The 27,932-nt window shown below is 36.5% G+C and overlaps 1 protein-coding gene across 5 annotated transcripts; it reads left to right on the top strand.

The window, feature by feature from the left end:
- Window positions 1-7,506: 7,506 nt before the first annotated feature.
- On the top strand, window positions 7,507-27,699 carry SUA (suppressor of abi3-5). Of its 5 annotated transcripts, none has more exons than XM_088891597.1 (18): window positions 7,507-7,813; window positions 7,917-7,988; window positions 13,029-13,160; window positions 13,364-13,404; window positions 13,875-14,231; window positions 14,301-14,661; window positions 14,751-14,822; window positions 14,916-15,008; window positions 15,088-15,167; window positions 16,000-16,153; window positions 18,804-18,891; window positions 18,974-19,065; window positions 19,146-19,218; window positions 19,337-19,506; window positions 21,219-21,411; window positions 25,299-26,291; window positions 26,586-26,770; window positions 27,293-27,699. In XM_088891597.1, exons 3-18 carry the CDS (start codon window positions 13,113-13,115, stop codon window positions 27,473-27,475), a joined length of 3,183 nt encoding a protein of 1,060 aa, XP_088747723.1. In that variant the 5' UTR covers window positions 7,507-7,813; window positions 7,917-7,988; window positions 13,029-13,112; the 3' UTR covers window positions 27,476-27,699. The 5 variants fall into 5 exon arrangements, with proteins under 5 accessions (XP_088747723.1, XP_088747724.1, XP_088747722.1 ...); XM_088891598.1 differs by having other exon boundaries at window positions 7,511-7,813; window positions 16,003-16,153; XM_088891596.1 differs by having other exon boundaries at window positions 7,511-7,813; window positions 13,875-14,661; window positions 16,003-16,153.
- The last annotated feature ends 233 nt before the right edge of the window (window positions 27,700-27,932 follow it).

The following is a 27,932-nucleotide window of genomic DNA, read 5'->3' as shown; positions in this document are numbered from 1 at the left end:
GATCTACAAAATGCATGTCGCATCGTTGGCATTGAAGAGTGAGTCCACGAGGGCTCTGTTCCATGAACCATTTGCATTCATCAAATCCACTACTTTGAGTTTCTCCCTAATGTGATCAACAACCTCATCTTCTTTTGGCGTGCCCCCACCTAGCATGGGTAGCCACGGGTTGTGGAAAACGAAAATATCCTTTTCCATTTTTAAGAAGCCAGACAAACTCAGGCTTGATTTTTCTCCTCAATTTGAGGACTTGTTTCCACCAGTAGGATGCCTCTCTTGATGTCTCTACCCTCCAAATGCTTTTTTTTTTATCATAATATTTTGCTTGAATGACACGGGCCCATAGTGAGTTTTTTTTCCTTCAGGAACCTCCAAAGTTGCTTTGCAAATAATGCCTGGTTCATCTCCTGTAATTTGCGAAGATCAAGGCCACCACTCTCTTTAGGTCTCATGACCTTTTCCCATGCAACCTCTCATAGGACGGGTTTGGTTTCCATGCATCCAAATGAATTGCCTGGTAGATTTCTCAATCTCAGCAATCTGTTTGCAGGCAAGATCTATATGCCGATTTGGTACGTAGGCACCGTAGAGACTATTGATTGTACTAGGGTGACTCGTCCTGCCTATGAGAGGAGCTGAGCTTTCCAACTTGCTAGTCTAGCCTTGATTGTAGCCTCGATTTCTTGGCATGCTTCTTGTTTCTTTTTTCCTGTCCATCGTCTGGCTCCTAAGTATTTGTCTTGTAGAAGTATGTGTTTCATTCCAAGGATGTGTCTTAGGCATTGTTGATGTCGTCGAGGGGTATTGGGACTGAAGAATATACTTGATTTTTGAAAGTTCACTACTTGTCCAGACCACTCTTCAAATTCCTAGAGTATGTCGTGCAATCTTCTCAATTGGTTTGCTTCGGCTTGGCAAAATATGAAACAATCGTCTGCAAAGAGCAAGTGAAAGATTGGAGGTGCTCTTCTTGCAATCCGGGTACCATGGAGAGCCCCACTTTCCACATTGTTTTCAAGCAGTTGAGAGAGTACTTGCATGCCAATAATGAACAAATTGGGTGATATTGGATCTCCTTGTCTTAGGCCTTGATGGGGGTGAAATTTACCAAACTATCCTCCATTCAAGGCTATCGAGTAGGAAGTGGAGGAGAGACAGTTATAGATCATTCTACACTAATTTTCTGGGAAATTGATTTGCTGGAGCACAGAGGTTAGAAACTTCCATTCCATATGATCAAATGCCTTTGACATGTTGACTTTAATAGCAGCCCATCCTTTCTTACCTTTTTCTTTCTTGCGCATAAAATGTATTATTTCTCTAGCTAGCATGATGTTATCGAAGATTTGTCGACCCTTGGCAAAACCTACTTGATTTGGTGCTACTAACTTCCTCATCAATGGTTGTAGGCGGTTGGCAAGCACCTTGTAATAATTTTATAGGCCACATTACATAGGCTGATGAGCCTATAATGAACAATAGTTCTTGGCCTATGTATCTTAGGTATGAAGACAAGGGTGGTCTCATTCATTGTGCGGAGGTCAATGTTGAGTGAGAAGAAGTCTTGAATAATTTTAAGCACATTTGCCCCTACTATTTCCCAATATTTTTGATAGAAAAAGCTGGTGTAGCCATCCTTGCCTGGCACCTTGTGTGGATGCATTTGAAAAGTGGCACTTTTGACTTCTTCCAATGAGGGTGGTCGCATGATTTCCTCTCTTCTTCCCCTGTTAATTTGGGGAGATTTAGGTGCTCCAACATGGGGGTAGTATGCTCCCCTGCTCCACTAGCCCTTAAATATTCCTTTTGTAACTCTTCTACAATTTGTGTTTGTATCACAACCTCCTCACCATTTTGATGACTACAGCCAATGTATTGCATTTTTTTTTCCTTCTAAACTTAGTGGTGATGTGGAAGTATTTCATGTTTCTGTTACCTTGTAGTAACCAGGTTTCCCGAGAACGCAACCAAAAGGGTTGAAAGTGAAATCTTCCTTTTTTATGGTTTTGTGGAGGATCAGTATCAAGGAGAATTGCACTGTGATCCAAGTTTATTGCGATGAGGTGGTGGACTTTTGCTTCTAGAAAAGATTGAAGCCATTGTAGGTTGGATATTGCTCGATCCAGTCGTTCCTTTACATTTGCCACACCTTGTTGCCGGTTTGACCATGTATAGGGTGGTCCATGAAAAACCACATCAACCATGTTACAAGAATTCATGAAGTGCTGGAACACAATTGATATTTTCTTGTGTGTAGGGACCAATCCCTTGTAATCATGGATGTCAACTGGAGCATTAAAATCTCCTATGATAGCCCATGGTTGACTTGTGTTGATGCTGAGATTTTCTAGATTGTTCTAGGAGATTTCTCTTTCTTCTTTCCTCGGAGGGCCATAGAGAAGGGTTAGTAGCCAAGGTGAATCCACAGACTGCTCATCTATAAATAGACTAATGTAGTTTTTAGTGCTAAGGAGATGTTGTATAGAGAGGCTACTAACCCATGCAGCCAGAAGGCCACCACTTGCTCCAATCGATGGAACTATTTTGCAAGAGGGAAAGTGAAGTTTTTTTACTAGTTTTTTTTGGCATTGACTTCATTTAATTTTGTTTCCATCAAGAAGAGGAGGTCCGGTTGGTGGATATTGCATTTGTGCTTTAATTCAAATAATTTGTCTTTGGTGCCACAACCTCTTATATTCCAGACAAGGATTTTCATGATGAAGGAACTAGGGAAAATCAAGCAAATAGGGTAATAGTAAATTAAGCAGATGCAAATGGCACACTTTATATTATTGTGAGATAGGAAACAAGAATGAGGTTTTGTGAATTGTACTTGAAGTAGTACGTTTGTGAGGAGCTCCATTTATTGTTGAGACGTTGTTGTTTCTAACCAGCGGTCCCACCAATCATTTGCTTCAAGGTCAACCCATCCGAAATCTCCTCTAATGCAAATAAGGGTGGTAGATGGTAGGTTAGTTTCCTATGATGGACCCATTTTCATAAGTTCCTGAAGGAGAGGATAATATACATCCTCTATATTGATTGAGCTTGGCATGATCTTCTCGATGGATGTTTCATTACTTGCCTTCCTATTCTTGTTCTTTGGCCCACCACTTATGGTCTGGGCTTGTCGCTTCTTACTAGAGTTGGGTGCAACATCATTTATGGTAGGAGTAAATGAGAGTCTTTACTGAGTTGAGGGTTCTTCAGAAGAAGATTCGAGCAAGACATATGCATTAAAGGGTTGTAGAGCCGAACTTAATGTTTTTGGTAGTTGATTTGGGTTTAGATTCAAATCCCGTTTCTGCTGAGTTTGACTCGATCCCTGAGCTGAGTTTACCATGGAGGAGCCTTCTAGTATTGTTTCGTCAACCCTTCTTCTTTTTTTTGGCCTTGTTTCATCTTCTGAATCTTCATCCTCCTCCCGAAAATGGATGGTCACACAGGGATTAGGGGGTGCATCCTCTCTATATATAGGAAATTTTAGTTGTTTATCAGGCCTGAAGTTAGCTCAAAGCCTTTCTCATGTGAGGGCGATGGTGTGATTGTCCATAAGATCTCAAAGATCAAGAGTCATATCCGCCGGTAGACGTTGGTATTTCTTCTAGACATGCCCCATGAGACCACATAATGTACTTATGTACACATCTTGGTGAGATTTTCATAATAGATATGTAGCCACACTCGTTTGCCATTATCTTTTAAGAACATTCCAGTAAAAAGAGATTTCCTGATATAAAGTTTCACGCGAAGGCAAACAAACTGACCTCAGATGGGTTTTTGGTTGGGATTTTTTCTTTTTGTGGTAGCACTTCGCCGGCTACAGTCGCAAATATTTTGCAGGGAGAGTGTTCTACATAAGCCCTTGGGATGTGGTGGATCTGAAGCTAGACATTTTGATGCCATACCTACTGGATTTTTCCACTACAGTTGTCTTCTCAAGGTTCAACCATGAACCAGCTTGCGTAGAAGAACCATGAGCCACCCTGGATAATACGCTCTTGCTCGTTTAAATCTCCAAATTGGAGTTCCCCACCCGCCTCCTTCAGCTGAGTTAACTTTCAGCGAACTCTTTAATTCCAAGTTGCCTTTACACAGGCCTCAATCTGTGATATGGAAGCCTGGGTATGTGGAAAAATCCTAGCTTGTGCCAAGTGCTGAGAGACACGTAAGGCTTCCCAACATGGTGGGACTTATACTTCCCAAAAACCTCCAAAGAAGGACATGCAATGAGAAAGTTGCTCAGTTAGTTGCAGGGTGTGTTCCTTGTACGGCTCCGACATGCTGTCGATTCAGGTGAGAGGGATAGCAATGGAAGTTGGGTTTCTGTAAAAGGAAATGCGAGTAACGGTGAAAAAGTTAGGTTTTTGTAAAGGGAAAGGGGAGGAGCAAGGGTGATTGAGAGTGGAGGGCAGAGGAGATTTGGATATACGGTGGGACTATTGGTTATTTACAGCAACACCTTCAACAGTAAATGAAGGTAGGTAGGTGGTGTAAAGGAAGTGATTTGTTGGTGGGAATGGTAATTAGGTTAAAATTTCACGATCAAAACTCTATGAAACTTTTGTGATCATGGGGATGGTATTCACTCACAAGAAGGGTGGTATTCACTCACAGGAGGATGGTATTCACTCATGAGGAGGATGGAATGAGGAGTTCCCCTCTCTTGCTCTTTTGTGGGCGTTTGGTTTCATGGGCATTTATTCAATAAACGTTGCTACATAGGCGCCACTTCAGCAGTTCCCCTCTCTTGCTCTTTCGTACACATGAAGAATGGCAAAAGTGGACTTTAGTTTTTGTGCATGCCTACCATTTTGGGAAGTTATTTTTTAAAGCTTCCACAAATGGTTAGTGCTTTTTCATTGTTACTTTGATGTGGTGCCTAGTTGTCATAAACGATTATAATTATTACCTTTCTCGGTTTTGCAAATAAATAAAGTATAAACACTGAATGAAAAAACGTAAACGAAACCAAACACATACCTAGGCAGTGTGAGATTGAAAATGGGCATCCTTGTTTGACTTTTGTTACATATAATTCAACCATTTCAATATGCAATTCTTCCGAGTTCTATTAAATCCTAAAATTAGAAGAAAAAAAGAGAATTAGTGGTGCCAATACAAACTTTGTACCAATTGAATCAATATATTTTTACTAAAAAAATCACTTTGTTACATTAAATAAGGCTACCATTGTTCAAACACAGAGCAACATTTGAACAAGGTTGCTGCTGTTCAAATACAACAATAGTTGCACGGCTCATACTTTCTTCAAAGAGTCTAGTTGGGAGAAAATAAGACATTCAGAACTATAGTAATATATCCTCTTTCATAGTAAGATTTCCAGGATATAAACATAGACCACCTAGTCTTTTAGAAAAAGGTAATTAGAAGCCAGCGAATAAATAGTTAGAAGAGAGGTGTGTGAGAGGCAATCAAGTTAAACAAAATCCAAGTATCGAAGTTTCCTATTTAATGCCCAATTATGTGGTTTCCCAATAAAACTTTAACTTCTCACGAATGTGATTATCCTATTAAAAGGGTGAAAGGAAAGGGTGAGATAGTTGTTGAGTTGGCAATTCCTAGTGCTTTTAAAGGGAATCTTGCATCCTGGGGAGGGCTAGTGACATGACAAGCTCTACTTTAGTATATATAGATATAAATAGATTTTTGGTAATTTATCATATTTATTAGAAATCATATTAATTCATTTTTGGTAATTTATCATATTTATTAGAAATCATATTAATCCATTTTTGGTAATTTATTGGATATTTTTTGGTAATTATGACAAAATTATTGGTACTTTATTTTTGGTTTTTTTTCTTGGCTAATTTTTGTTCATTTAAATATAATTACTTTTAATAATAGTTTAAAATTTAATTATTTTACTTATAGTTTCAAATATAATTTAAATAATATTTAAAATACAATTTAAATTATAACTTACTTTAATTAAAAATTTAAAAATCTGTTAACTAATGAATTAATAAAAAATATTAATATTTTTTTAATAAATTCAATATTTTAATAAGCACTGTTAATTAATAAATACTATAATTAATAATACTACAATTATTGAAAATACTGTAAAATATGGTTAATTATTAATATAGTAATTGTTAAAAATGTTGTAGTTATTAAAGTACTATATTAATTAAAAATACTGTTAATTAATAAATTATTGTAATTTATTTAACTACTATTAATTAATAATTACTATAATTCTTTTTAATAAATTATAACTTACATTATATTAATTAATAAATACATTACTTAATATTGGTTTTGAATAAATACTACTAATTAATAAATACATTATTTTTAATAATACAATTAATACTGTTAATTAATAAAAATACTATTAATTATTAAAAATATTGTAATTATTATTAATATTTTAAAATTTAAAATACATTAATTATTATTAGTACTCGCTCCCTCCTCTCTCTCTCTTTCTCTCTATTGTGTTTTTTTAAATGTAATAGTAACGCATTAAAATAAGAGGATTTGGAAAATCCGAAGGTCTCTCTCTAATACTGTGCAACTTTATTAATCTAATCAAGATAAGCAATTGTTACTTTTTTATATTTTTAAAACAAAAGAAAATAGGAGAAATGCAAAAAATTGAGAAAAGAGATAAATAGCTTATCTCAAATGAGAGATTTGCTGATAGAGGTGTAAATCGGGTCGTGCCGCCCATGGCTTGACATGATTTTGAGCTGATTCGATGGTCCGTGGGTCGTGCCACGACTCGTCACGATTGTATGGGCTGATGGGCCATGTTCGACTTAGGGTTTTAGGTCAATGGACTAGGCTGTCACGGCCCACACTATTGTGCCGTGCTACTCGTGGCCTATGGGATGCCATGGCCCATATATTATATACAAATATATATATATATATATATATAATTTATATAAAATATATTTTATATATAATATATAATATATTGTATAAATTATAATTATATAATAATGTATAGTATATAATATATTAATAAAATAAACAATTTTTTTCAATTTTATTTAATTATTGTATATATAAGCAATTGTATACATCAAAATTCATATAAAATTAAAATTTTAAGTTTTTTTTTTCAATTTTTTTAAATAAATAACTTTAGCTTGATCCACGACCTGGGTTGGCTTGGATTTGCACGGGCTTGGACCATGGACCGTGCTGGGTCAACCCCCAAAATATCGTAGGGAGGGAGGCAGGCTCGGGACGACCCATGGGGCGGCACGCACTTTGTGCAGACCATGCCGGCCCAGCACGGCCCGTTTTACACCTCTTGCTGACATGGACTATACAATTTATATATTTATATATATAAATTTTATTCGGATCGGACATGAAATTTTGAAAATCTGCTAGGGCCCGAACCATAGCTCTAGATCCAATCGGATTCAAACCAATATTACTAATAAATCATACCCGAATATAGATTGACCCGATCTGAATCCTCCCTGATTACGGCCATTAGCTATTGAGACGAACAAGAAAGAAAACCCTAGGTCATTGTTTCAGTTTCATTCTTTTTTTTGTCCGTTCCATTCTCTCGTCTTCTTCGTTTCGGCAATCAAAATCACCCGTTGAAAGCACGGAAGTCTCCTCCTCTTACAATTCTCTTTCATTCTCGCACAGGGTTACCAGACATATTCTTCCTCCATCTCGCTGGGAGTTTGTGAAGAGGAAGAAGTTTCTTATTTCCATAGCATCCCACCATCGGCTGAAAAGAGATTGGAATAACCACAGTTGGTCGCTCACTGAACGGCACTAGAGACAAAAGTCCTATTCACGGTGTTATCAGGTACGGATCAATCTTTTTTCTTCTCAATGGGTTCTCGGATTGGGATTTTTTCTTTTTCCTTTTTATTAACACGACGGCTGTGTTGTGCTGGTTTCTTCCTCAGTAGCGACGCTGGCACGGCGCATCGGCTAATCACAAGAACTGAGGAATCGAAGGACGAACGACTACTCACGGGGTAAGATAGAATTTACTAACACGAGATTTTGACTCTGCTAAAACAATTTTGTCTAGGGCGGGTGTGGGAATACCCTTTTTGAATTGCAATAGCTAGCTTTTCTTTTTTTTTTTAGATCGAAGATGGAGTATGCGTAAGTTTCTGTATTTTCCATGTTTATTTATTGATGCAAGAATGCTTTGTGAGGCACAGAAAAGTGTGACCTTCAGATTTGAATGAAAGAGAAATTATCTGTTTAAGGGCCTTAAGGCGATGGGGAGGCTTTAATATATTTTTCACACTTAGCTGCAATAAAAGCATCACTACATTTTTTATGCCTTTTCCAGTTGGTCGTGTAAATTATTTACTGTATGCCACTCTGGGTTTAAGATCCTTTGTGAGTTAATATTATTTTTATATATTAAAGCTTCTGCTACATTCTCCATGACGTAAACCTGTTGATTTCCTCGGTCATAACAATAGGGATGTGCATAACATATACTCTTAATTGGAGTGGCAGACTTATTTATTGCATATGTTAATTTTCTGTATTGTCTTCATTCTTCCTTGTGGTGTGGGAGTTGACAACTTTTTGAACATCATAATTGCCATTTTATTCTCCACATGTTTATAGAGATGCGATATTGCATGCACTGTGTTGTATCCTTTAATTGTGTTATTTACTTATACTCATAATGTTAATTCTTCTCAATACATGTGCATGGACTTCAAATTGATCTGTAAATGTGCCATTTTCTTCTCTGTTCTTCTTTCATCATATGGCCTACAAATATCAGTTTCTGAATATTATCCTAAAATGGTTTACCCAATGTTGGTCCCTGTTACCTGGGTCTTGGGAGTGGTAGACGGGGTATGGTCTAACTAACCTTTGACATTTTTTTTTTCAATGCTCACCAGCCCAAGATTTTACTATTATACCAAATAATGTCCCCTTCTGAATGTTGTCCTACATGGTGGAAATTACCTAGCATAAGGGCAGAAATAGGTTTTTCAGAATGTGCCTGTCGCACTAATTCTTTGCATGCAGCTGATTTTTGTAAAACTATATATATTGGAATGTGTGTGAGCAATAAATTGCTTTGTTGCTCTTGTTGTTTAGTGTTAGAGATCCTTTTTAATCCCTGTGAATATTTGACATTGTCATTTTGATAACTATCATGGAATAGAAATTCCAATAAATCAGACAGTAGGTATTGATAAAAATAATCAGACAGTGGGCCTTCCTCTTACAGTATGAAATGGTATTTTGCTTTTGAATTATGGTATTACTCACAATATTAGTGATAGCAACAATATATAAATCTCTTCCATTACTAAGGGAAAAGTTTGTATATAGTTTCACTTCAGAAACTAAAAATGTTTTTGATTGCCAAATCTCATCTGCCTGATATGGAGGTTATCAGATTATATGCTAAACGGGATACAAGATTTAGTATTCATAGTTGCACGATTGATGCAGAAACTTGTAGAATCAAGCCTTAATTGCATGGGCAATTGATGACATCATGTATGAAGAATTACTTCAGGATTTTCTTTGAAGCATTGCTTTGCTAGGTGGACCTTGTTCTCATTAGATTGATTTTGGTATTTTTAAATTTAGAATGTTTGTATAACTATATAGAAAATTCATAACCAGCATAATCCATCTGCCACATCTCTTTAGGAATGGAGCTTATAAAACGACTTTTCCTGATCAAAACATTTTTATTGTATTTATGGGCATGTTGGAAATTTTCTTTTGATGGTCAAAATATTTGATAGTAGGTGTGCAACACATGGGTGTTCTAGTGAATGTTGAGGGCAGATGGAGAAATTTTCAAGTGGGTTGTTGGACCATGGATTTAGTTATTAACTCCGGATGGTGGGGTTTGATATTGAGATATAGAATGTTTTATGGTAACAGGAGATCTATCCATCTGGCATTATTCAGTAAATGATTGTAGGTTCTTTGGGGAAGAAATGTGTGCCATGACCCCTGTAATTTCATTAATTATAAACTTTGTAGAGTTTAGTAGCAGTAATTCACATGTACGAAAACACAACAGGATGTCATCTGGGATGGTTATTTTTCTTTTTCATCTTGGGGTTGCAGCCACTGGCCGTCTGAGGTTCACAGGGTACATTCTATATAAGAGAAGTGGAGAAAACCTCAACATGGCTTTGTATATATCATATTGCAAGGATGTTATTGCAAGTTTGATTCATTTTGCAGCTACTGGTGGTATGAGGTTTAAGGTGTATACCCTATATAAGAGGATGACTTCAATTGAACATGGCTTTGTGTATTCATGTTGGAAGGGTATTTATGAAAGTTTGGTTCATTTATGAGATATTATTTATTTTTACTTGGAAGGAAATACCTCAGAGTTTGACCCAGTTGTTAGGATATATATGTTTTGTGAATTTTCACTTGACTTGGGTGGTCTGAGATTGGATTGTTGGTTTGTTGTATATTTGGAAGGCTTGAAAGGAGTGATGATGTGTGAACTCAGGAGACCGTTGGTTGTATTGAATTCATTAATTGTTCTTGTTGTAAATAAAGAATGGAGCTGATAAACCTCTCCAGAAGTTTTTCTCCACTTCAATTGGATATCCCAGAATAAATTGAATTGTATTTGACTATTAAATGCTATGATGCCCAAGCACTTATGTGGAGATGGACATAGATATGGGAAACAGGGATACAACTCTCAATATCGTACATTCCTGGACACTGATATGGGTTTGGGTATCTTATATAATAATATGCTTATATCATGTGTTTATATCTAGTTTTTGAAGCTAAATGTCATTTTGAAGACTTATGACTTGCCACCTTTAAATAATTTTTTTGATCAATAACTCAACATTTTATTAATTAAGAAAGAAAGATGGTACAATACAATGAATACATTTACCACCTTTAATTAAATTTCTAACATGTGTAGATATTTTTGCAGTATAATTTGTTAAAATGTACATACAAAAAAACCATTGTACTTATTTTAAGAGTGTTAATGGCATAAAGTACATATAGAAGTATTCATACTGTATCTGGTATTGTATCCAACAACATTATGTTAGGCATGTAGGGTATCATAGATTTGTTATACAAATTCACCAGATTTCATTCAAATTTGGATTTCCTGAAACCTTATCGAATAAATCCATTTGTAGCCCTAGTAAAATCCCAAAATCTTAATATTGGAGTAAAACTCTCACTTATATTACAACCGACGGAGATACTAAGTCCAATCGAAATTCCTTGTTATTTAATGTTCTAATTTTGTTTTACCTATCAAAAAATGTTCTAATTTTGTGTTGTCCATAAAAGATGTTCTAATGTGGGTTCCCTCCCAAGTTACTCAGATAAAGGTGAGCTTCAATGAAATGTCATGGAACATTTGTCTCTTTTATTTTTATGTTTTTGGAAAAATGATTTCATATTTAGTTACTATGGAGCAGAAACAGTAAAGAAGTTGATCCCAATAACATTTTGTAACAGCAATCTGTGCATTGCGTGGGCCATTGCTAGTAAGAAAGGAAAATGAGAGTGAGGACATTTTTGTTTGCTTTGTCTCATTCTCAACATTATCTTCTACCTTTTAGGAGAGAAAATAAAGGGTCAAGGAGGAACATTTACCTTGAGGTTTGAAATCTCAGATTAGTGAAGGGGGAGTTAGAAACCGGAGAAGTTTGGAGATTGCTTTTTTGTGATTTGGGAAGAGATGAGCCAAGATGTTATTGATTTTGTCTTCTGTCTCTTGCAGGAGATTAGTAAGCAGAAGTGTTTGTGATTTCTTATCAGAAGTTGCAGTTTATTTTGGAATAGATATATCATCTCCTTGGCTCCTTGCTGCAAGCCTTTGTAGTTTCTATTTGAGAATGAATTATTCTAGTGAGGGGGAAGGGGCTATGATAATTAGTAATAATTAACTATCTTCTCTAACATTTTTTGTCTACTAATTATTCCACCATTATGGATTTATTCTGTTATTTTGAATCTCACTGATTTCCATTACCATTTGCTGATCAAAATAAAAGAAAGATTGATTTTCATTAGTATTTTCTGTGGCTGAATAGGCATTCTGTCGTCGAGACTGTGCTTATTTAGTTTTCTTGGGATCTATTTTAGTTCTACATATAATTTTATATGTACAAAGGGGGAAAAGAAATAGTTGTCTTTATCTTGGCATCAACTATCTGGTATATATATATACTGCTGGGGGCTGATGACCTGGTAAGTATGGCAGAATGACCAGTGGAGACAGTAGTCTCATCATCTTTCTAGTTTGATCTCATCAATGGGGTTGAACTGGTTCCCATGTTCTATATTCTATGGCTCTTTAGTTGCACGCTGGGTTCCAGGGAGTACATTGCAAACTTATGATTGAATGCACTATACTGGTGCAATTTGGAATTTGAGTTTATTTGTTGGAGGAAACATCTATTCAAGATTCTCCTTCCATATGGAACATGGATATCTTCTGCATGTCCTAGTGTAGCTTGTGGTCCCCTCCCCAGCTCACAAAATGACATTTCTTTACCAAACCAATACATGAGATCTGGTTGTGTTGGTTTTAAGAATCTTAGTGTTATTATTATGGCTTTGGGTTTATAGTAGCATTAATCTACTGTTTATTAAGTAGGAGCAGATGCTTTTTAAAAATTTTATGTGATGTTCTACTGCTAGTTCTTAGCTACTCTATCCAACAAGTGGTTCTTTCCTTGTGCTCGCATCCATTTTGTGTTACTAATTTTTATTGTAATTTGCAAAGTATAATGCTTAGTAGTCTGTATGTGTGTGTATTTGAAAGTTGATTTTGACATTATTTTTCTTGGTTGATGTATTAGAATGGCATTGGTTTGTATTATTCCAAGATAGTTTTGACTTTCAACAATCAGGACCTTATAATACCTTTTTCGTTGTGAGAGCTTGGAGATTGGTTTTTATGGGAAGATTTGGGCTTTGAGGACTCCAATAGAAAGGGTGGCCCAACCATGACAATTGGTTCCTGGTTCAAGTTGGCATAACTTAGTCTATTTGTGCATCCATTACAGGAAAGGTTTTCAAACAATCTGCTTCCGAAATCTGAAAGATCAGCAAGAGCCTTGCAGGGCTAACTCCAGTGCGCTTTGCAAGAAATGGATCCTGGACGCTATGTACTCCAGCAAGGATGGGATAATAACAGCGTAATTGCGGTTTCCTCCTTAATTACCTATCCGGGATGATACACAAGAAATTAGGGCTCATGTGATTGTCCTCCATTTTTACTGCATCTCATCCTAAAAGAACAGTGAGAGAAAGTTGTGGGCCAGTGAGGATATGGAATCGATTTGCATACCCCGTATATAATTATTAGTTGCTGACTTCACTTATTCTCTTGAATCCACAGGCTTTGGAGGGGTATGGTGCAGTGCATGAGCCAGATTACCGGTGAGTGCTGATGGATGCTTCTCATAGCAGGAGTGCATAGTTCTGTTTTACTAAGAATTCCCTATATGATGTTCATTTGCCTTTACGATGTTTTAATGTATTAATAGTGTGACATATGCAATGTTCATTTTCCTTGATATGTTTCAAACTAATAAATATAGTATATATGATGCTTGTTTGCTCTGTGTTTTTTTTTTTTATGTCATTTTGCTCCTTTTTCGTTCACAAGTACATGGAGGATTCATTTTGTATATTTTCATTTTTTCTTCGTCTAAAAGCACACATGTGCTCCTTTTTTGTATACCTAAGGAAGTGCTCTCTCTGTTTCCTATTGAAACAATTCATGCTGCTTTTAGATTTATGGTTACATGGTTAGTATCATTTCTAACTACTAAAGTTTCAATTTTGTATGTTATGCATGTTATATCACTGTATTTTTTTCTTCCCTCCGCTTAATACGCTTCTCGCAGGGTTGGTGGTTCATATGATGGTAGAAGGTTTTTAGATGAGGGGTTCTCAAGGGATAGTATCTATCCAAGGGAAACCTTCCACCGGGACATACTTGAGAGGGATAGTTATCCACCACCACCATCTGTTGCTGGTGCTTGGCCTCAACCAAGAAGGAGAAACTTTGATGAAGAATATGCACTCATTAGGGAATCTAGAAGACATGAGAAGCCATACCTTGATTCTTTTCATGGGATCGACAATCTTCGTGAAGCTGACAATTATCGTGAGCTGGATAAATATCAAGAAGTTGATAAGTTTCGTGACAACTATCGCAGTATTGATACCTACCGTGATGTTGATGGCTATCGTGATTATGGGTATGATAGACCTTTTAGGTTTGGAGGACGTGATCGTGATGATTTTCCAATTGATGATTATGATTTCAGGCACCGTAGTTCCCACCCAAGTAGAGAGGAAAGCCGTGAGAGAGATTATGACTATGGGCGGTATAGTTATGATTCTGACTATGAAAGGAGTAGCAGGAGGGACAGTAGTTGGAGAAGGCGTGACTCCCGTGACCGTGACCGTGACAAGAGAGGTCTGAGTCGTGAAAGGGATCAGAGTCCACATAGAAGGCATGAGCGCTCTCGGTCTCGGGGGCGTGATGAACGGCCTAGATCAAGGTCTCCCCGAGGCCGCAGCCATGGTCGAAGTCATCGTGAGGACAGCTATGATGACAGTCGACATGAAAGAAATGAAAAACGAAGGGATCATGATGAAAAACGTCATCATGAGCATTCTTCTGTGGTATGTCTGAAATGTGACATTGTAATTTTACTTTGCTTGTTACATAGTTGCAATTTCGAGGACCTTAGTGGATTCTATTTCTTTTGTAGGCCCCTTCAGCTACTGTTGTTGTGAAGGGTCTGTCCCAGAAGACCACCGAAGAGGATTTATACCAAATTCTTGTATGCCTCTTTTCCACCTGTTACTAAAATAGTTTCTTTCTTCTTCTGCCTTTTCTCATCAATATATTCTTTGTGAATTACTGATTCTGTTAGGCTGAATGGGGACCACTTCGTCATGTGCGTGTAATTAAAGAACGCAATTCAGGCATTTCTCGTGGATTTGCTTTTATTGATTTCCCTTCTGTGGTATGTCATCATGTGACTGTTGTTTAAAAATTTTATTTACTGTAAGCTGGTCATGCTGAAGTTCATAATTTCAACATAGGGAGATGCACGCAAGATGATGGATGGAATTGGAGATGATGGTCTTGTTGTGGATGGAAGGAAGCTTTTCTTTGAGTACAGGTATATGATTTTAAATGGAAACAGTTTGCTGATTCCTGAGTACCCTTTTATTGGCCTGCTTGATTTTAAATTCTTTATATGAAACATGTGAAGTCCTGCTAGCAATTGTTCTAATGCTGGTTTTTAAACAAACAGTGGTCTGTTTGCTAGTTTTCTATGGATTTGTCTGGTTTTATCATTGCTTTATAACACAGGCTAACTTTTTCTTATAACTGTATTGTTTTTTGATTGACTTGGATTTGTGGAAGAGAATTGTTATTCCCTGTATTGACAAGTCAAAAACAGGGTTTAGTTTTTCACTTTTTGTAGCATTTGTTAATGGTCATTTAATGATGATAGAAGAGCATATGGCATTGTAGGTGTTTTTTTAGAACATTGGAATTCTTTTATTCCTCATCTTCAATATAAAGCTGTTGATCCTTTCATTCATTACATTTCATCTTGGTTATCTTTGTATTGTGGAGGCCGTGTCTATCACGTTTCCGTTCATCCCCTATTATGATTTTAATAATGTTGGCATAGTAATCGAAGACCATTGGGTTTCTATTGAGTGTTGTAAGACTCAGACCTGGCCAGAAAGTTGAACCACTGACCTAGTGACATTTCTGTATCCCAGTTAAATAATGGTTTACACAGTTTGAATGAGCTAACTGGTTATGTCTGGTCTGAGTCTAATAATGTTGTTCCTATTCTCCTTTGCAATACAGTTAGAAGCGTTTAAAACTAACCTTGGTTCTGCTGTTCTAGACTGGCATGTGTTATGGTTTCACATCTTTGACATGTTCTCACCCTTGAACATCCTTCTTTTATTGTTAACTATCTTGTGCTACAGTAGCAAGCCAACTGGTGGGGCAGGTGGGCCTTATGGTCAAGATGGTGCAGCAAGATCAAGTTATGGGAATCATAGAAGTGCTGCACCACCATCTGATTGGATGTGCACGATGTGTGGCTGTGTGAATTTTGCACGGCGAACGTCCTGTTTTCAGGTTTGTTTCCTTGCTGTTCTGGTGATGCTTTATTCTGTTTTCTTTATTGTGCACGATGTCTTGCCCTAATAGCCTTGCATAATTCATAAGAGGTTCAGGCCACAGAAATTCCAAGTCATGAACCTCTAGCCTTTTGGCTGAAATAGTAAGAGGAATGTACCTCTAAAAGGAAGCTTTGTTTTTAAAATAAAGAAAGCTATTTTTTGTTTCATGCATGTTGACACTTCGCAGATTTTTGCAGTAACCAAACCATGACTACTCTCATTTATGGATTTGATCTAATCTAATGTATGTGGAAAAGAGCTTATAGAAGTTCTTACATGGTCATTGCTTCAATAAATGCCATACATATTCTCTTTAATGTCTCCTAAAAATCAAAATACAAAATTTATCAAAAATCAAAATTCAAAGAACATAATATCTTAAGTTCGTATTGTCAATCTCATTTTTCTAATAAAAAAGTCTCAATCTCCTTTTGAAAAGAGGGTTCTAAAACTTATCCAGTGGATATTATTACAGTATGCATCCCACTTTTCATTTTCATTTAACTCTTTCTTTATGCATCTCTCTTTTTCCTGAAATCTCTATTTAAGTTATAATTCCTTTATAAAATGCAATTACATAATTGCTATATATTATTTAAAATCTCTTTAATTTTTAACATATCATCGTCGCCATCGCTATCACTATCTAAGCCTTGTCCCAACTATATGAGATTGGCTACATGAATCCTGTTCTACCATTCTATCCTTTTCAGTGCCATGTCATTTATTGTATTATGGGTCGTTAATTCGTTTCTCACTACTTTAGTGCATGTTTTTTGTCTGCCCCTAGCTCTACTATCTCTTTCAACTTGTAATAAATCACTTCAGGTTGCTGGTGCTGTACACCTCTGACTAATGAAGCCACCTTTTAAATACCAAGTTCTCAAAAGGTTTTTATATAACTTATTCAAAGTATATTTATCTAATATGTTTTCCTAATAAAAATAAGATAAAAAATATTTTCTCATTATACTTAGTACAAAAATTTATCTGTTTCACAAAAAAACGTTGAAAAATGGTACTATAGACATCTCTCGTGGATAATGGATCACCTGATTGGATTTACAGCCCTATTGTTAGTCCTATCACTAACAAACCTTGCATGTTCCTTTTTAGATTCATATTTTTTTATTTATTCAAAACACATGGGGATCTATGCCTCTTCTCTCCAAGTCTAGCTGTCTCACCCCTGCTTTTTAGCGTTTAAAAATCTTGAGCTCCCTCCTTCCATCTATCCCCCCTCTCTTTCTCATACCTCGGATGTTTGAATATTTGTGATACTAAAGGATCTGAGAATGGTTGAAATGTTTCCTAATGTTAACCGTTTTGACTTGGAAGCTGGGATCCTAAGTTATCAGGATTTTATGTTATGAGTTTCTAACTTTCTATTTGGGGTTTCTTGTAATGTTAATTGTTTTGCCTGAACATTTTTTATCATTAACTGTTATATTGTATTTCATTAAAGAATGATAAAATATGGCATGCTTAGCTTGACTTGGTTCTCAAGTCTCAAGTACAGAGTTAAAACTATTACAGTTGCATGCCTCCGAGAGTCTGAGGTCAGGCCCCCAATATAATTCAGTCCTGTTAGCTTCTTCCTTTGCCATGGAGTCAGCCTAGAAATTTGTACTTCCCAGAATCCATTGTATTGAGATGTCCTATCCAGTGTTTTCAACGCACTGTTGACCTTGCTGGTTGAACCGTTCCAACCATCACCCCGACCATGATTCTAGGTCCGGTTCTCCCAAAACCTGGTCTTTGGTCAAAAGCTGTTCAATCTGGCTGGTTGAATCGTTCAACCCATTCGACCCGGTCACCAAGTCATGGGTTGCACACTCAATGTATGTGCAAACTTATGGAGGTCCGCTTGGATGTCCAATCTGACTGACTTTTTTTTTTTTATTTCGGGTAACATTTTGAGATCTATGCATCCAAAGGTGCTAAAGACACCTTGGCCCGCTATTTCCCCCCAAAAAACCCTATTTTTTGCCTCAAATTGCAATTGCTAACATTTTTTACAAATAAAAATTAAAAACTGAATTAAAAATATAAATTAAACATATATATATATATATACATATACCACATCTATAAAGTAATTATACATTTTTTACTGATAAAACACGTGTCACATTACTCAAGGTACTGATTTTGTCGTACTATGATTATGGATCCAAGGTACTCACATTACTCAACCTATTACAACACTAGTACCCTTCTATTTCAAGTGATAACATAAAGCTAGCCAAATTCAGCATGTATTGGACTACTCATTCCAATTGGACTAATATAAATTGTTAAAGATCTCACTTGCTGAAGTTCTAATATAAATTGTTAAGATCTTGCTTGCTGAAGTTTTAAATATGCCTCCTTGTATGACACTAAGTTGTTTGTATCTAGTTGGTGATGATTTTACAGCCTAGACAAGCTGTTTTTCAGTGGCTCCCCTAAATATTGGGTTTAGATAAAGTGCCATATAAATCTATGATACATAACAATGTAACTAGCTTTCTTTGACATAAGATGTATATAATTGCATTGTTAATGAGTTCGTGTTTGGCTAGCACTGCATTAATGTCATCTTTGTTTCTTTCTTGCAAATGCAGTGTAACGAGGCACGAGCTGATGATGCTCCAGCAGCTGATGTGGGATCATCTAACCCAGCAACATTGGGAAAAAAGGGACCAGAGGCTGGTAGGTTCAGGTTACTACTCTGATATGTTATGCATTTTATATTTATTGTTGTCTTGATAACAAAAATGGTTACCTTTACCAGGTCCTACTCATGTGCTTGTTGTCCGTGGGCTGGATGAAAATGCTGACGAGGAAATGCTTCGATATGAGTTTTCAAAACATGCTCCAATCAAGGTAGTAAATGCTCGTTAATTGATCATCTAGTGCATTTTCCTCTGACAAGATCACAGAAGTTTACTAATTTTTATCTGCAGGACCTTCGACTTGTTAGAGACAAATTTACCCATGTCTCTAGGGGCTTTGCATTTGTCCATTTTCACTCGGTAGGTCTACTCTTCAGTATCCACTGATTTAGCTAAGCTCTTTTTTTCCTCTCTCTCTCTCTCAAGTTGAGGTTGTTTCTTATGTCTATTTCATCCCTCCTGTATGTGTTTGTTTTAGGTAGAGGATGCTACCAAAGCTCTAGAAGCTGCAAATGGTATGACCTTGGAGAAGAATGGTCAAGTTTTACGTGTTGCATATGCTAAAAGCATCCATGGTCCAGGGTCAGGAACATCTGGGGCTTCAAGCAGCCTTGCTGCTGCTGCAATTGAGGCTGCAACATTTGCTCAACAGGTTTTGTTGTTGTACTTGTATTGTCTATTCACATCCTGATTTTATCAGAAGGATGATTTTAAACTTTCAGTAGATGTTTAATGTTGTTGACTTATGTAGTTATTGTTGGGGAGTGCTGCATGAAATGTAGTTGCCTTTTCTATGGTATTTCAGAGCTTAGTTAGAAACTTCTTTTGGTGCATCAGTGACGATAGACAATTTGTTATGGTCTCATGATTGAGATCAACTTCCATGTAATTGCATTGAGACAAATCTGTTTACTGTTCAATAACTTCCTGAAGATGCTTGTAGCCCTGGGCTTCTATTGTTCCGATTAGCTATAGTCTTTTCAAATTGACTGTGTTTGTAGTTGTACATTACCTTATTTGATCCTGCGACCAATTTATAGGGGTGGGGCTATTATTTTTTCTCATTCTTTAAGGCTTTCTTTGTTGTTGATGATGAGAAAATAGGCTTGCTTTTTCTAGACTCACAAGAGTATTTATGGTATTAGACATGAGAGAGTGACAAATTCAAAATCATATGATATGTGTACCATAGGACAGCTTAAAATTGATTGTATGGACAAAGTGGATAAGTGAAGAATCCAGAGGCATCTATTTGGGAAGTGGTTCTTTTTTTTGATAATTGAGATTGGGAAGTGGTTCTTCTTCATTATGTCAAAGTTGGGAATGGTGTTTCTTACTGGAGAATTACTTTTGATGAGGATGTTGTCTGGAGTGAAGTTGTTTTTCTGTCATTCTTTGTTTTGGCTGTTGGTGTGGTATGTAAATTCGGGATTTGGATGTTGGATTTGTTGGTTGTGTTTTTGTTTCTTTCACTTTTTTGTAGGTAATAATTGGGAGTCTCCTATATGGCTGCTGGAGTGTCAAAACTCAAATACTTGTATATTTCTTTTTTGCTCCATGACAATAATTCTTAATTACAAAAAAGGTCTGCTATTTTCTCACCTTTGATACCCTCCTCAAGAAGGTGTAGTTAAGCTAAACTAAAATTTCATAGCTGTAGCATGGGCAACCTTGGAGCTTTAGGTATTGGTGGTGTCTTCTGAGATTATAATTGGGAATGTAATAATGGTCATATACTCAAGACCAATAGGTAATGGCGACTTTATAACAATGGGGTATTGGCAACATGGCATGGTCTAAGATTGGCAAAGAACCTGAATATTAGGAAAGCAGGCTTCTATGGGAATGCATAAAACAAGCAATGGCCCTGGAACTATTGAAAATACTTGAGAGAGATGAGAGCTATTTCAACAGGACTGGTAGCTTGTTTCTATGTGATCTACTGATCAGCTAATGGGCTGGCCGTTGCTTTGGTTAGACAAAGGTAAATGGGGACATTCTTTGTTACAAGGGAACAAATATATGGTCAAGGGAGGGGACATTTGCCAGCCTCATGAAAAGATTGAAAAACACTTGTGTATCTTATATAATTAAACCATTCTTTTTGTAATATTATAGAATTTTGTTATCCATAAAAAAGGTGATGTGAAAAAGGGAAAAAGCACTGGGTACAGCTCTCTAGTAGGGTTAATGCTGATTGTCCTATATGTCCAATTTCCTTGTATAGCATTTGATTGTTTTCCACCCTTTTAGAGGTTAGAGGTTAAACTGTTATTTTTTATTAGTTTATCATTCATAGACTGCGTGGTAGTATTTTTTTAACTTTATATTTTATATCTCTTCCTTTTTTTTTCTTCTATTTAGTATGATGCTGTTGGATGGGCACCAAAAGAGTATAATCCAGATGATAAACAATCTGGATCTGGGCAGGAGAAAAGTGGTGTTGATAATGCTGTTCATAAAGATGGCTCAGCCCCTCAATCTGGGTTTGTATGGGATGAAGCATCTGGCTATTACTATGATGCTGCTTCTGGATTTTACTATGATGGAAATACAGGTTGGTGTCTATTTTTTATTACATTTATGAAGTAGTTGCAGGTAGAATTTACGCTTTACTCATTATTCCATCTTATCTTAACCTTTTTCTCTTGAGTCTCCCATCATGAGCTTTATCGGCCTGTATCAGTCGATACGTGGGTGTCTTGAAATCAAGGTTCAAAGTATCGACACATATCGGCCCGTATCGGTTGATACGTATCATTCCAGGACCCCTCTGGTACGCCCTACAGTGGGTGTATTGGAGGTCTGACCGGTTAAGGGGGTAGGGGAGACCTAAACCAGACCCCCTGAACTGGTTGCGAAAAAAAAATACAAAAAAGGCCTGAAAAACTGTATCGATTCGTATCGATATTTTGAACCTTGCTTGAAATCAAGAAACCCAAATGAGACACTCTTACAGGAAAGAAGAGCAAGAGGCCAACTTTCATACAAATGATTCCTAATTTCTTACACTTGAATGGTAATTATGACTAGAAAATTAAATGATATTTCCAATGTATGCTATCTTGTTACTAGAAAGTAATAAATCAACAAAGGGTTTTTTGCTAAAAGAGAAAAGAGTACAACAATGTTTTGAAAATCATAATCATATCCTAAAGCATTAGAATTTACCACTTCTACAATAGAAGCCTAAATGATATAATCAATTTTGACTTGAAATTCAAATAATATACATCCAACGACTCTTTAACCTACATATATGAAAGATAAATCCAATATATGGTCTCAAATAATGTAAATAAATGATTTTCTGATTAAGGAATTGATTCAAATCATAGTAAATCACAAGAATCAAGAGGGGTTTTATTAATGAAGATATTATTAGAGTGAACATCTGCTGTTAAGGGACTCTTAATGGCAGGGAACAACCGATAATGTGAAGCTGACCCCAGAGAATTCAAGAATTTCAGCTGCAAGCCTGCAACTAGTGCAGTCAGTGGTTTAAAAGCGCAAGGCGCAGGGGTCAATTTGTGCCTGAGGCGCAAGGCGAGGCGCACGCCTTTTTGAAGCAAGGTGCAAAAATACAAAAAAAAAGCTAAAATATAAAAAATGTCAGAAAATTAAAAAAGCCAAAAAATTCAAAATAATAAAAATATTAAACATAATAATAATAAAAAATCTAAACTTAAATTTGAAAATAATGTTTTAAAAAACCTATTATCTAAAATTAAAATACATAAACATAAGATCTAAAGCATATTCAAATGAGAATTTAAAAATAAAATCAAACATATAAAACATTTTCAAGCATGTAAAACCTCTAATCTCTTTTTTCACTCATATGCATTACTTCAAGTAGCTAATGTAATGTAAAACATGTTACATTCCCGATTCTACGAGCCGCCTTTGTGCCACGCGGCCATGCCCCTAGAGGCAAGCCCCCAAACAAGTCCACATTAGGTCTGAAATTCTTAGTTTTCACACAAAAATGAATAATTTTATAGTTTTAATTGCTTTTTAAGAAGACATTTTGTTAGGATGATTGAATGAACAACATTATTTGAATTTCACGATAATGTGAAGCTCCCCAGAGAATTCAAGTATTTCAGCTGCAAGTCTGCAACTAGTGCAGTACCTGTCTTTCAAGTGAGTCTGCTAAATTAAAGTCTGTTTGGCCCATCTTTCTGTTGAATGAGGCTATTACAAGAAATCCAAGCAATTAATCATTTCAACCACTGTCCATGGCTTTGAACTTGCTCTAAAACCAAATTAATTTTACCAGGATGCTTCTAGTTCTTAAGGAACACCTGGTTGAATTTTAAGTCTAACTTGTCATAACTTCTGTTAAAGTTACAACAAGTTTTGATTGTTCTAATTGAATTTTTACAATTGTATAATAAAAATACATAATTTCTGTCGCAACACAATAATGTACCAACTAAAAAGCCTAAAAAACATTTTGAGAAAGAAGGGTCTACTTTTAAAAAGTAATAAAAAATGTTAGGTTCTATTTAAAACCTTAGGAAACTGTAGAAAATAAAATTATCTGTAAATTTCAATTGGCCATAAATGGATATTTGTTTGTAGTAGATGCATTACTTTATCATCATGACTATAGCTATTTATATATTCTTTTGATGTTAAGATTATTGGATATGTGCAGTGATGTACATCATTTTCTATATTTTATCTTTCCTATTTTTAATAGTTGTTTTGGTTATCGACTCCTAAGTGTATACTGATGTTTAGTCTGTATTTTTCTAATAACTTATATTAGGTTTCCAATATTTTATAATGTTTTTGTAGTTCTGGTAATTTTACTTTGTTTCCATTAGCTTAGAGCAAGCAACTCGATTCTTGGGAAATTGCATTCTCCTATTATACCCAAGGATCGGAATATTGCAACATATTGGGACAAATCGGCTGATACGTATCATGTCGGAGGGTCTCCGATGCACCTCTATACTTGGTGTTTTGGAGTCCCACCTAGTTCAGGGGGTAGGACTCTAAACCGACCCCCCTCCGGAAAAAAATGCGAGCTTCATGTTGATATTTTGAACCTTGATTATACCTTAGAAATTCTTGAGAACAGTACCTTCAGGGCTTCTGAAAACCCCACCAGTACCTGCGATTCCAAGGCTGCACAAAGCACATTAAATTTGGTCCTCCCACCGTTTGGCACGATCTAATCTTGGTCAAACAACCTTCTTTTTCGAGTAGACCTGCAACTATGTCCCACTTTCTTAGTCCTTTAAAAGTGAAGTGGCTTCCAAATGTTGAAATAAATGAGGTGCAAGGTACAAGCTAGAATGAAGTGGGGTGTGACTTTTGAAAAAAAAATAAAAGATTTGACATACCTAACAAGAAAAACAAAGCATTCAAGTTATGAAGCATGTTCAACAGTTTAATAACCTTAAACAACTCAATTACTATTTTATTAAAAAATTTAAAGTTGAAAAAAGAATGCGACTCTGAACATTTAAGAGGAGAGCAAAGAAAGAAGCAAAGAAAATTGTATGTACCTGTATTTATCAAAAAAAAAAGTAGATCTATTCCTGGACCAAAGAGCTTATTGCCTTGAAATATTCAACAATAAACATCTCTATGCTTTTGTTCATTTTAAAATTTAATAAATTATTATCAGTGTACATAGTACAAGGCTCCAAGCAAGAATATCAAATGCTTTTAACACTAGTGGACCATTAGAATAGTGTAAAGCATATAACAAAATATGCATGAACTGAAAGAGCAAAGACATGTGCCTGGACACTCTGTGCTTCAGTCCAGGTGAGTGTCTACATGCACCAGCATTTGATAATTTTACATGTTTCCCATGTTTTTATTGATCCAAGCAAGATAAAAATAGTTATTTTTCTGTTCCCTGGAACAGAAAGGCAATTTTTTTCCCGAAATGTTGCCAAATAAAACCATCTTTACTTGTCTGGTGGCTGGTTGGGTGGGAGGGGGTTAATGTGTTATGTAGTTTGTCACACAGATTGCTGTGCATCAGCCTCCTGTCTTCTTTTTCATGATCCCAGTTCTTATAAATTGTGCTAGAATTTTCTTGAGGATTTGTAGAGAGGAATTATGCTATTGAATTGGCTCTTAATGTTCCCTAATATTTGGTTGGTACAACCATATTGTTTGAGACAAATTAGTAGCGTCTTTAAATGTTCCCTCACCAATCACCCCAAAGAATAGTTTTAAAATCAAGCTTGACGATTTCATTCTATCTGTATTATTTTGGCATTTAAATTTACATCTTTGATTTGTTCGTAAAAAGATACTTCTTTGATTAGTCTTACATGATGAAAGAAAGATAAACTCTTTTTCCAGAAGTGCATAAATGGTTGTCAAAGGTTATCACTGGTCCTCTATGCTATAATACAAGTTGCATCTTATTGTAGCTGTTTATCAGTTTTAATTTTTTGAAATGCAATGCAGGCCTATATTATGATGGTAACAATGGAACATGGTATTCTTATGATCATCAAACTCAGCAGTACGTTCCCTGTGGTGATCAGAATGATAACAAGACAGCAGACAAGGCAACAAGTGAAGCTTCAAAAACATCAGATAGCACCAGTAAAGGAAAAGTAGTTATATCTGCTCCTGCTGCTACCATAAAATCAAGTGAGAAAGCCTCACTACCAGATGCTGTCCAGGCTGCTGCTGCTGCAGCGCTAGCTGCAGAGAAGAAAGAGAAGGAGAAGATGAAAGAGATAAGGCTTGCATCAAAGAGCAGTATTCTGGCAAGCAAGAAGAAGATGACTAATGTCTTAACCATGTGGAAACAAAGAAATCATGAGGGTCAGGCGGCTCGTGTTGTTCTTGATGATAGTCAGCCATTGGCTTCAACAGATGACAGGTCCAGTGCTGCAGGAGTGTCTGGAAAGGGTAAATTCAGAACGGATTCTGTTTCGGTAAAGGAAAATGTGACAACAGCCTCTGCTGCTGCTGCTCGTGGAAATAGTAATGCCTCAACTACACCTATTTTGGGGCAGACTGTTGTGGAATCTCAGATTAAGCCACAACCTGTAAGTAACAGCTTAGGAGGCACCCTAATGGGTGTAATTAGAGGTTCCGGAAGAGGAATAGTAAAGTCAGATACAATATATTCTGGGTCTTCTACTGGGGCTTCAACATTAACGGCTGTTTCAAGCAGTGGAGAGGCATTATCAGCAGCAAATTCAGATGGACCAATGACTGTGACTCCCTTTAGAACGGATGCATCTGCACTGGGTTCTTATGTTTCACCTGTGGCTGCGGGCAGTGGTAAAAGGAGGTTTTCTGAGATGCCACAACAGCCAGTTTCTTCTCATAGGGAACAACCTCATACAACATATAGGGACCGTGCAGCTGAAAGGAGGAACCTTTATGGATCTTCATCATCCTCTATTGGAGATGATATCTCAGACCTTGGACTTGGAGATTCAAGTAAGCATGCTTAACAGTTTAATTTGAGTGGTTTCCCATGTTATGCATTCCTCTCTAGGAATATATCAAATGCCATTGCCAGTCTTGCTAAAGAATAATATGCAAGACATGCCATCAATGTATTAGGGCATGAGGTAGTGCTTACAAGTGCCACAGTAGATTGCTCTAAACTGGGAAAATATTTAGTTTGATTAACGAGAAATCTGTCAAACCAGTTCTGTGGGTTTTCAGTCTTTTCACTGAAGATTTTCATTAACATTATAATGAGTTCTGTGTTTACAATTCTTTGTGAAGATCGGGATTTGGCATATAGAAAAGGTTCAGATGTTGGTACAATGCCATTTCCCCCTGGTGTTGGAGGACGTGGTGCTAGTGATGTTAATGTTCAGAGCTATGAAGTGATCACAGCTGATAGAGCCATTGATGAGAGCAATGTGGGTAACCGAATGCTCCGTAGCATGGGTTGGCAAGAAGGCTTGGTGAGCTCACCCTCGTTTGTATTATTCTTTGATATGGTCACTGACCTTTATCAATTGAAATTTTTGATTTTGTGAGGAAACATACTAGGAAATGGTTATGGCTTCATACCATAGAATAACAGTGATATCATATATCTGACCAAGATGCCCTGGTGTCCTGGTTGCAGTATTATTTGGTAAGAGCCTTCCTGCTAGCCTTACGAACCATGGCTGTCATGGGCCTCTTGATCACTGGAAAGAATGTTATATGGATTTTGCAACTAGATGATAATGGAGTGTTTGTGGTCCTACTTTAAGGTCCCATGGCAGCCGATGGACTTGGTCTATTTTTTTAAGTTGTGTATTTTGAGCTTAGTCGTAATATAATTGTATTATTTTATGTTTTGGAAATTCAATGTTTTAGCTGCATATTTTATTGGTGTTCCAGACTTCCAGTTACTCGATTGATGCTCTAGTTTGACATTAATTTGGAGATTTGAGGCCTTTTTTGATGTTTGCTACATTGCTCTTTGACAAATATAGGGACTAGGAAAGGATGGCAGTGGCATAATTGAACCAGTCCAAGCACAAGCTGTTGAAGATAGAGCAGGACTTGGGAGTAGGCAGCAGAAGAAGCTGGACCCGAGCCTAGAGGTGCAGGCAGGTGACAGTTACCGAATCCTCGTGCAGAAGAAGGCTATTGCGAGATTCAGTGAAATGTCATAGTTAAAGAGTAAATATTTAGGTGCTTGATGATCGGTAATGCAGCTGCTCTGCTGCCACTTCTGTCTGAAAGAACATGCTTATTCTTGCTCAAGGTTATTCTATTTTCTTTAGGACCTTATAGCCTTAACCCTCCCCCCTTCTTTTCCCGAGGATGCACTTTCCATCTAGCATTGTAAATTCAAGTTAATTAAAGCTTTTTTTGCAATTTTGCTTATTGCTGCTCAGAGATCAAGCTCTTTTAACTTTTTGGTCTTGTTATGTGATTATTTTTAGGGTAAAGTATGAAATCCTCCCTGGGTTTTCTGATTATCATTATAAACTTCTCATGTTTTTGACCCTAGCAAAATCTCTCCCAAGTTTTTTTTTTTTTAAAATACATAGACGGTTATCTCCCGTTAACTTTTCAGATTGAAAATGCCGCATGCAGATGTAAATTTACTATAATACCTTGTGAAGA

The sequence above is a fragment of the Nelumbo nucifera genome, chromosome 7 (genome assembly GCF_055504915.1).
Source record: "Nelumbo nucifera cultivar China Antique chromosome 7, China Antique-T2T, whole genome shotgun sequence".
NCBI classification, from domain to species: Eukaryota; Viridiplantae; Streptophyta; class Magnoliopsida; order Proteales; family Nelumbonaceae; genus Nelumbo; species Nelumbo nucifera.
The sequence above is the reverse complement of the archived record's forward strand: the minus strand, read 5'-3'. Positions and strand labels throughout refer to the sequence as shown.